This window comes from Sinocyclocheilus anshuiensis, unplaced genomic scaffold (assembly GCF_001515605.1).
Source record: "Sinocyclocheilus anshuiensis isolate Anshui unplaced genomic scaffold, SAMN03320099.WGS_v1.1 scaffold224, whole genome shotgun sequence".
Classification (NCBI taxonomy): Eukaryota; Metazoa; Chordata; class Actinopteri; order Cypriniformes; family Cyprinidae; genus Sinocyclocheilus; species Sinocyclocheilus anshuiensis.
The window spans coordinates 852,563-863,912 of record NW_015558577.1 but is presented as its reverse complement, the minus strand read 5'-3'; the positions used below and the strand labels follow the sequence as shown (position 1 = coordinate 863,912).

The window sequence follows — 11,350 nt, the reverse complement described above, 5'->3', positions numbered from 1 at the left end:
ATCTTCAGAAATCATTCTAATATGCTGATTTATAATCAGTGTTGGAAACAGTTGTGCTGCTTATTATTGTTTGGGACCAGTGATATTTTTTCAGGATTCAGGATATAAAAGAGATATATATCAGATATACATAATAGGCCTGTGTGTGTGTCCCTTATTCTGTCCCTTATGCTTCTATGAAAAACCACGATTGTCCTTTATTTTCCTTTTCTGAAGTTGGCAACCCTACGTACCAATGATATAGTTTAAATTATACAATGATATAACAATCAAGCAGTTAAGATTTGCTAAATAGTATATATCACTTTATGCTAGTGTAATGTATGTATGCTAGCAAAGTTACAGTAGATATGGATGTACAGTGCTGCTTGAAAGTTTGTGAACCCTTTAGAATTTTCTATATTTCTTTATAAATATAACCCAAAACATCATCAGTCCAGAAAGTAGACAAAGGGAACCCAATCAAACAATGGAGACAAAAACATTTTGTCATTTATTTATTTAGAAAAAATGACCCAGTGTTAAATATTTGTGAGTGTCAAAAGTATGTGAATCTTTGCTTTCAGTATCTGGTGCAGCAATAACTGCAAGTAACGTTTCTTGTAACTGCTGATCAGTCCTGCACAACCTCTTGTAGGAATTTTAGCCCATTCCTCAGGACAAAACCAATTCCAGTGATGTTGGTGGGATTCCTCCTATGAACTGCTTGCTTCAGCTTCTTCCACAACATTTCAATTGGATTAAGGTCTGGACATTGACTCATTGACGCCATTCCAAAACATTAACTTTGTTCTTCTTTAACCAATCTTTGGTAGAATGGCTTGTGTGCTTGGGGTCGTTGTCTTGCTGCATGACCCCCTTTCTCTTGAGATTCAGTTCTCGGACAGATGTCCAGGCATTTTCCTTTAGAATTTGCTGGTACAATTCAGAATTTATTGTTCCATCAGTGATGTCAAGCCGTACTGGCCCAGATGCAGCAAAACAGGCCCAAACTATGATACTACCACCACCACCACCATGTTTCATAGATGGGATGAGGTTCTTATGCTGGAATGCAGTGTCTTTCTTTCTCCAAACATAACGCTTCTCATTTATACCAAAAGGTTCAATTTTGGTCTCATCCATCCATAAAAAAAATCCTTCAATCACCCTCTGGCTTGTCCACATGATCTTTATCAAACTGCAGACGGGCAGCAATGTTCTTTTTGAAGAGCAGTGGTTTTCTCCGTGCAACTCTGCCATGCACACTATGGATGTTCAGTGTTCTCCTGATGATTGACTCTGAATATTAACATTACCCAATGTGAGAAAGGCCTTCAGTTGCTTAGAAGTTACCCTGGGGTCCTTTGCAAACTCGTGGACTATTACACAACTTGCTTTTGAAGTGATCTTTGTTGGTGGACCACTCCTGGGGAGGGTAACGGTGGTCTTGAATTTCCTCCATTTTTACACAATCAGTCTGACTGTGGATTTGGGGAGTCCAAACTCTTTAGAGGTGACTTTGTAAACTTTTCCAGCATGATGAGCAACAGCAACTCTTTTTTTTTTTTTAGGTCCTTAGAGATCTCCTTTTTTCGTGCCATGATTCACTTGCAAAAACATGATCAGGCTTTGATAGATCCCTGTTCTATAAATAAAACAGGGCACACACAGACACCTGATAACCAGCCCATTGACTGAAAACACCTCTGAACAGATGGACTCTTAACTTCACCTTCAAATTAACTGCTAATCCTCGAGATTCACATACTTTTGCCACTCACAGATATGTAATATTAGATAATTTTCCTGAAGAAATAAATGACAAAGTATATATTTTCATATCATTTGTTTGATTGGATTCTCTTTGTCTACTTTGAGGACTATACAAACTTCTAAAGCATTGGTCTCTAACTCAATTCCTGGAGGGCCACAGCTCTGCACAGCTAAGCTCCAACCCTAATCAAACACAACTGATCCAACTAATGAAGGTCTTCAGTATCACTAGAAACTTCCAAGCAAGTATGATTTGGGGCTGGCTGGAGCTAAACTCTGCAGAGCGGTGGCCCTCCAGAAATTGAGTTTGAGAGCACTGTTCTAAAGGGTTCACAAACTTTTAAGCAGCACTGTATGTTTATTATAGTAAACGTAGTTTGGAGTTATTCATTCATATGTGGTATACTTATTAAACCTATAAGGTTTTGCTAAATTTATAACACTTTGGTGTAGTGACGAGCCTAATTAATGTGGATATGCATCAATGTCACAGGTAAATCACACATATAAATCTTCTGGCTATACAAATTCAAACAATGTCAGTAATTTAGTAAATATTGTACTACATTGATTGAACCATAGATGAAGTGGCGTAAAGCCAAGTATGGTAACCCATACTTGGAATTTGTGCTCTGCATTTAACTCATCCAAGTGCACACACAGCAGTAAGTATTGAACACACACACCCGGAGCAGCGTGCAGCCATTTTTGCTGTGGTGCCCAGGGAGGTTAAGTGCCTTGCTCAAGGGCACCTCAGTTGTGGGCATTGAGGGTGGAAATGAGCACTGTTCATTCACTCCAATCACCAACAATTCAAGCTGGTACTGAGATTCAATCTTCAGAAATCATTCTAATATGCTGATTTATAATCAGTGTTGGAAACAGTTGTGCTGCTTATTATTGTTTGGGACCAGTGATATTTTTTCAGGATTCAGGATATAAAAGAGATATATATCAGATATACATAATAGGCCTGTATGTGTGTCCCTTATTCTGTCCCTTATGCTTCTATGAAAAACCACGATTGTCCTTTATTTTCCTTTTCTGAAGTTGGCAACACCAATGATCAATGATATAGTTTAAATTATACAATGATATAACAATCAAGCAGTTAAGATTTGCTAAATATCACTTTATTGCTGCTTGAAAGTTTGTGAACCCTTTAGAATTTTCTATATTTCTTTATAAATATAACCCAAAACATCATCAGTCCAGAAAGTAGACAAAGGGAACCCAATCAAACAATGGAGACAAAAACATTTTGTCATTTATTTATTTAGAAAAAATGACCCAGTGTTAAATATTTGTGAGTGTCAAAAGTATGTGAATCTTTGCTTTCAGTATCTGGTGCAGCAATAACTGCAAGTAACGTTTCTTGTAACTGCTGATCAGTCCTGCACAACCTCTTGTAGGAATTTTAGCCCATTCCTCAGGACAAAACCAATTCCAGTGATGTTGGTGGGATTCCTCCTATGAACTGCTTGCTTATTTTGCAGCAATAACTGCAGCTAAAGTTTCTTGTAACAGCTGATCAGTCCTGCATAACATCTTGTAGGAGTTTTAGCACATTCCTCAGTACAAAACCACTTCAACTCTGTGATGTTGATGGGTTTACTCCTATGAACTGCTTGCTTCAGCTTCTTCCACAACATTTCAATTGGATTAAGGTCTGGACATTGACTCATTGACGCCATTCCAAAACATTAACTTTGTTCTTCTTTAACCAATCTTTGGTAGAATGGCTTGTGTGCTTGGGGTCGTTGTCTTGCTGCATGACCCCCTTTCTCTTGAGATTCAGTTCTCGGACAGATGTCCAGGCATTTTCCTTTAGAATTTGCTGGTACAATTCAGAATTTATTGTTCCATCAGTGATGTCAAGCCGTACTGGCCCAGATGCAGCAAAACAGGCCCAAACTATGATACTACCACCACCACCACCATGTTTCATAGATGGGATGAGGTTCTTATGCTGGAATGCAGTGTCTTTCTTTCTCCAAACATAACGCTTCTCATTTATACCAAAAGGTTCAATTTTGGTCTCATCCATCCATAAAAAAAATCCTTCAATCACCCTCTGGCTTGTCCACATGATCTTTATCAAACTGCAGACGGGCAGCAATGTTCTTTTTGAAGAGCAGTGGTTTTCTCCGTGCAACTCTGCCATGCACACTATGGATGTTCAGTGTTCTCCTGATGATTGACTCTGAATATTAACATTACCCAATGTGAGAAAGGCCTTCAGTTGCTTAGAAGTTACCCTGGGGTCCTTTGCAAACTCGTGGACTATTACACAACTTGCTTTTGAAGTGATCTTTGTTGGTGGACCACTCCTGGGGAGGGTAACGGTGGTCTTGAATTTCCTCCATTTTTACACAATCAGTCTGACTGTGGATTTGGGGAGTCCAAACTCTTTAGAGGTGACTTTGTAAACTTTTCCAGCATGATGAGCAACAGCAACTCTTTTTTTTTTTTTAGGTCCTTAGAGATCTCCTTTTTTCGTGCCATGATTCACTTGCAAAAACATGATCAGGCTTTGATAGATCCCTGTTCTATAAATAAAACAGGGCACACACAGACACCTGATAACCAGCCCATTGACTGAAAACACCTCTGAACAGATGGACTCTTAACTTCACCTTCAAATTAACTGCTAATCCTCGAGATTCACATACTTTTGCCACTCACAGATATGTAATATTAGATAATTTTCCTGAAGAAATAAATGACAAAGTATATATTTTCATATCATTTGTTTGATTGGATTCTCTTTGTCTACTTTGAGGACTATACAAACTTCTAAAGCATTGGTCTCTAACTCAATTCCTGGAGGGCCACAGCTCTGCACAGCTAAGCTCCAACCCTAATCAAACACAACTGATCCAACTAATGAAGGTCTTCAGTATCACTAGAAACTTCCAAGCAAGTATGATTTGGGGCTGGCTGGAGCTAAACTCTGCAGAGCGGTGGCCCTCCAGAAATTGAGTTTGAGAGCACTGTTCTAAAGGGTTCACAAACTTTTAAGCAGCACTGTATGTTTATTATAGTAAACGTAGTTTGGAGTTATTCATTCATATGTGGTATACTTATTAAACCTATAAGGTTTTGCTAAATTTATAACACTTTGGTGTAGTGACGAGCCTAATTAATGTGGATATGCATCAATGTCACAGGTAAATCACACATATAAATCTTCTGGCTATACAAATTCAAACAATGTCAGTAATTTAGTAAATATTGTACTACATTGATTGAACCATAGATGAAGTGGCGTAAAGCCAAGTATGGTAACCCATACTTGGAATTTGTGCTCTGCATTTAACTCATCCAAGTGCACACACAGCAGTAAGTATTGAACACACACACCCGGAGCAGCGTGCAGCCATTTTTGCTGTGGCGCCCAGGGAGGTTAAGTGCCTTGCTCAAGGGCACCTCAGTTGTGGGCATTGAGGGTGGAAATGAGCACTGTTCATTCACTCCAATCACCAACAATTCAAGCTGGTACTGAGATTCAAACAAACAACCTTCCGGTTACAAGTTCGACTCTCTAACAATTAGGCCACAACTGGCTAATGCCACAACGGTTAGACATGACTGGTGGCACATTCCCCTGCAGTACAATACTGTAAACAGCAGGTGCCTGATCTTTCTCAAATCCCCAAAAATGAGGGTCAAACATACAAGCATCCCTTCTCCTCCCTGGCTGGGTTTGCATTCTTCAGGCTCATGCTGCGTAGCACACTGTAAATAGTCACATGTTCACTGTATTCCAGTTCTCAGGGCCACAGTATGCTCCATGACGCCTGAGTGTTTGAAGTCTAAACCCAGCACCCCACATTCTGCTTCCTTTATGATCATATGTGTGCTATTAAACTTGAGTGGCCCCAGGAACTGCAGTCAGCCTGGTGGAGCTCTGCAGCACACATGCAAACCGCGTCTTACTGAAGTATGACAACATCATTTCTTACATGAGATGTGAAAAGTAAAAATTGGCATTCTTGATATGCAATTTAGAAAGACAGATTAGATCATAACAGATGGTATCTAGCTGCGTGCCACACTGGGTCAGTGGGTTTGTGTGCCTGGATTTTCCTAGACTGTATGTGTCTGGGTTTGTGCTTATGTACTTCCTGGCTCGAGTGGGTGCGTCTCTCTGTGTGTGGTGGCCCATGTCTGGCTCGACCTGTGTGGCTCCACATGGGTGGCCAGTCAGCACACACAAAAACAGCAACTTACCCATCCTCCTTGCTGTCTGATCCAGGCAGAAATGCTTTCCCTGATAAACTGTAAAACCCAGCTAATGATCCTCCTGATAATGTCAAAGTGGTTCTGAGTCAGAGCCTAAAAAAATGAAAGGAAATCATGTTTTAATACATCGACATTATCCAAAAGACAACGCCATCGCTTAATAAATTTGAATTATCAAAAAAACATGATGACTCAGCTTTTTCTCAATTATTCATGCAATACCACTTTGGCACTTTGATTGAAGAACAAATGGTGAGGCAATATTTTCACATTTACCATAAAAATAATTGAAGATGAAGAAATTAATAATGAATACTCAAATTCTGTTTAAAATGAGAAAATGAGAGTTTTACCTGGTAAATGAGCCTATATGCGAGGTGAAACAGAGCCACCACACGTCCCCAGTTAATGCCGTCCTCAAAGATGCTCCTGGCTACAGTCATGAAGACATCCTGAGCACAGTTAGCTTGCACAGTGCTGATGAGACTGTGAGGGAAAAAGTAGTAAGTTATGGGCTTCCCAAACTCTTCAACCATACATATTGTATAAAATGCCAACCATATGGACCAGTTTTTCCAATTCAAATAATCAACTGATAATAATTTGCTAACATCTAGTTGTGACAAAAGTTAGTTATATTGTTCTATATTGTATACTCTTCATACTTCATTGTGGTTTAGCAATATTACTGGGTAGTCAGGTTTTGAAATTTCACACTGTAGTTTTGTAAACCCTGTCTTAATGTTCTTATTTGCTCTCATTTATGAGATTTGAGGCACTTTAATAACAGCTTTGTCCAGATCCAGTTTCTGTACAATACATCTAAAAAAATTAGCATCTTTTCTGCACACCAGTTAATGGGTTCATCGTCACTGTTCAACTTTTCCCTCACACTGAAACTAAACCCAGCCTGGAAATGTCTATGCACGTGCATATCTGCATATTTAATGGGTTAAGGACAAAGGGAGTTTATTATTGGTTGTGTTTTGCTAGACAACCCACAGCACAGCTTTTTTACACTGTATTACTTTGGTACTGTAATGTGGGGTTAACCTTGCGAAAGTGTTGCTAAACCTGGTCTGAAGCAGGGCTACCTAACCCAGGGTTAATACTGCTCTTGACCTAGGGTTTAAAAATATGATAACCCAGGATTAAAGGGTTAGTTCACCCAAAAATGAAAATTCTCTCATTAATTACTCACCCTCGTGTTGTTTGAACCCGTAAAACCTTCGTTCATCTTCGGAACACAATTTAAGATATTTTTGGTGAAATCTGAGGGCTCTCTGACCCTCCCATAGACAGCAAGGTGAATGAATGATGACTACCACGTTCAAGGTCCACGTTCGAGCGTGTGGCGGCGCTGACCCAGATCCGGCGTAATGACGTCATCACGCCGGATCTGGGTCAGCACCGCCACACGCTCGCGTCATGATACTGTCGTGAACGCGTGTCCACAAGTGACGCAGTAGAGATGAAAATGTGGAATAAAGTCGTTATTTTTGTTTTCTTTGCACAAAAAAAGTATTCTCGTAGCTTCGTAACTTTACAGTTGAACCACTGATGTCACACGGACTACTTTATCGATCATCTTGGTACTTTTCTGGACCTTGAACGTGGTAGTTACCTTGCTGTCTATGGGAGGGTCAGAGAGCCCTCAGATTTCATCAAAAATATCTTAAATTGTGTTCCGAAGATGAACAAAGGTCTTACGGGTTTCGAAAACAACACGAGGGTGAGTAATTAATGACATAATTTTTCATTTTTGGGTGAACTAACCCTTTAAATCCAGTGCAAAAAGCCCTTATGATGAAATTCATAAAAGTTTGGTGTGTGAGATGGCTTTTATAGCTTTTATGACTAGACTAAAAACATTCATAGATTTCTGCCATTTTTAAGGCCCAGACATTCAGTCCTTCAGTCCTTTATTCCTCATTAAAAGTTTCACTCCTAAAGGGAAAAAAAAAAAAAAACTTTTGAAAAATGTTTAAAATGATCTACACTCACAAGATATGGAGACACTTAATAAAAGCTATTTCCCTTTTTTTCTAGATCACATGGCCAGTCAAAAACTACTTCCTTTATCTTTGTAACCTCCTTTTACCAAACGCTTTCTTTCTTAGAAAGACTTAATCACGGTTGGCTACAATACCGTCTGAAGGAACTTGCGACCAAAAAAAATGTAAAAGATTGGATGACCAATCATTTTCTCCTATTGAATTCGGATAAGACAGAGATATTACAAAAACAGTACACAGAATCTCTTGGATTACAATTTGCAACTAGACGGATGTATTGTTACTTCCTCTACAGTCAAAAATCTGGGTGTTATATTGGACAGCAACTTGTCTTTTGAAAATCATTATTTCCCATGTTACAAAACCAGCATTCTTCCATCTTAAGCCCTATTCGCACTTGATTAGTATTATCTGGGGACCTTGTGTGATTTTGAAATTACCCCCCCACATCTGAATTTCGTGTGGTGCATTCGCACGGGATAAGCGAAACCTGTGATTTTACTCGAATTTATTGACTTATCTCCCGGATACGGTCAAGGCTTTGAGAGTCCCGTTCTATGCTCCGGTTAGATGGATTTAAAAAGAAAGAACCTAATATAGTTTCGTGCCCTGTGTCATTTACATTTCACCAGGTTAAAATAATATCTCAAGCTTTATGCTCGATTAATATGACAGCACCCAAAATACTATCAAACACTCCAACGCAGCTCCATTCTTCGCGAAAGATGGATAAAAAGGCGCACAGGAAACACAAACCTCGAAAAATGATATACAACCCGCCAAATGCTGGCCAAATCACAGAGATGCCGATTCGCACAGGACTAATATTATCACAGGACCTCAGTGTTCGGCGAAATATGGTAGGTAATTTGCGGGGAAATTTTAACCTTACAAATTATTACAGACATGGCCGATTCGCACGGGATTAAGATCAACGACAACCTCCGCAATTATTACAAATGACTGGAGGTCACCAGGTAATACTAATCCCATGCGTATAGGGCTGCACTGGCTACCTATTGAGTTCCGTATCAGTTACAAAATATTATTACTTACCTTTAAGGCCCTTAATGGGTTAGCTCCTGCATACCTAACTAGTCTTCTAACACGCTACAATCCCTCACGCTTCCTAATGTTGCAAAACTCAGGACTTCTGGTAGTACCTAGGATAGCAAAGTCCACTAAAGGAGGTAGAGCTTTTTCGCATTTGGCTCCCAAACTCTGGAATAGCCTTCCTGATAACGTTCGGGGTTCAGACACACTCTCTCTGTTTAAATCTAGATTAAAGACACATCTCTTTGGCCAAGCATTCAAATAATGCATCTCATAATCTTGTACTGCAGTTATATCTGATCAAATGCATATTATTATTCCTTAGCTTGGATTGAACAAATCATTTTTGCTTGGTCGGAACAGCAGCTACGCTAATTATGGCTCTATTTGTTTCTCTGTTTTTGCAACTAGGATTTACACAAGCTTCAGTCTGGATCCAGAACACCTGAGAAGAGATGAAGCAAACCCCTCAGAGGACCTCAGATGATGCCAACCCTGAAACAACAAACTACCAAATTTTGCTACAAATTTGATTGCAACATATAATCATTGCTGTTAATAGTGTTCATTGTCTCTTTGATTACGTCATTAATGGAATTTTACCATACATTTGTGCCATATGTACATCAATTTGACAGTCACCACTGATAAACTACTACTAAATATATTGTAGAAACTTAATTTTCTGTAAAGCTGCTTTGCAACGATTTGAATCGTGAAAAGCGCTATACAAATAAACTTGAATTGAATTGAGAACTACGTCACTCTGCCAAGAATCTCAGAACAACCTGGGCTGCGTTTCCCAAAAGCATCATAAGCTGGTTTCAATGGGTCTTGTCTACGATGTACTTAAGCTTACGATGCTTTTGGGCCCTGATCTGAGAAAGTTATTATTATTATTGGAGTTTTTTTTTTTAAAAACACTGGGTGGATTTGTATCATTATAGGGTGGTTGTGTACACACACTGCCAAGACACATCTATGTTCAAACAACATTTAAAAGTGAATTTTGCATCCGATGACCCCTTTAAGTCCCAGACAATAGTGCTGGGCTGTATACCGGTTCATACCGAATACCGGTGTTTATATAGTTAGTGCTGGGCGGTATACCGGTTCATACCGAATACCGGTGTTTATTTTTGTTATGATATGAATTTTAAAATACCGCAATACCGATGTATGTTGCTTAAACAACGTTCAGAACGCGACACTGTTTGAAAGGGGTCCCTTTTCACTGTTGCACTGTGGTGAGGGAACAGCTGTATGTGTTACTAAGCATGAAAGTGCCAAAACTGAAGCTGTAGAGCTAATAGAACGTAATGACACAGAAGAACTCATCCACATTGACCGCCACAAATATCCACCACCCCCTGCCATCAGCTCCCGCGTCTCAAACACACAGGAGCGCGACTTTAGCACTAGATTTAGCAACTTTCAGACCCTTTTAGCGGCTTTTTTCCATCGAATATTCATACTGACAAACCTAGCGACTTTTTTGGATAAACCTTAGCTATGGTTCAGTTGGAAGATTTCGCCAGTGCTGTCCCGCGATCATTCTAAGTCAATATACTGCAGTATTTCCTCTCTCAATCAGTAGAAAATATGGTTAACACCCAGTCATGCATGAAAAGAAAATACCGTCTTGTACCATGAAACCGGTATAATTTTGAAAAATACTGTGATATAAATTTTTGGTCATACCGCCCAGCACTACCAGACAAATGTGAAAAAACAAAAATGACTGAATGCATCTTTAAATAAAATCTTACGTAAACTATTGGCATTGTGATACATTAGATCTTATCGTAAATAATTATAACCGAATTTAAAATGCATATTGTAACAATGAATTTATAAGTGTTATGATGCATTAACTGTGGTTACAATTATTCATGAGATTGTACAATGCATTATAATGTGCATTATGTACATTAAAACTACTTTTATAATGCATTATACATAAAGGCTATAAAGGGTTAGTTCACCCAAAAATTTAAATTAGCCCATAAATGACTTACCCTCAAGTCATCCTAGGTGTATACGACTTTCTTCTTTCAGAAAAATCCAGTCGGAGTTACATAAAAAATTGCCTTTGATCTTTCAAATTTCCTGGCACTCAGCGGGTGTTGCATTGCTTCAGTCCAAAACAAGTTAAATAAAAAGCGCCCATCCATAAAACAAAGTGTCTCACATGGCTCCGGGGGGTGAACAAAGGCCTTCAGTAGCGAATCGATGTGTTTTTGTAAGAAAAATATCCATATTCAAAACGTAATAATCACTTG

General features: G+C 39.1%; 1 protein-coding gene across 1 annotated transcript in view; it reads right to left on the bottom strand.

Moving 5' to 3' along the window:
* The window catches only part of LOC107679719 (apoptosis regulator BAX-like), a 21,979-nt gene that overhangs the window by 7,327 nt on the left and 3,302 nt on the right, over nucleotides 1-11,350 (bottom strand). The window contains exons 4-5 of the mRNA XM_016475355.1: nucleotides 6,354-6,486; nucleotides 5,989-6,093 (exon numbers count right to left, since the gene is read on the bottom strand). Coding sequence (XP_016330841.1) covers nucleotides 5,989-6,093; nucleotides 6,354-6,486 — 238 coding nt within the window. The remainder of the gene's footprint in view (nucleotides 1-5,988; nucleotides 6,094-6,353; nucleotides 6,487-11,350) is intronic.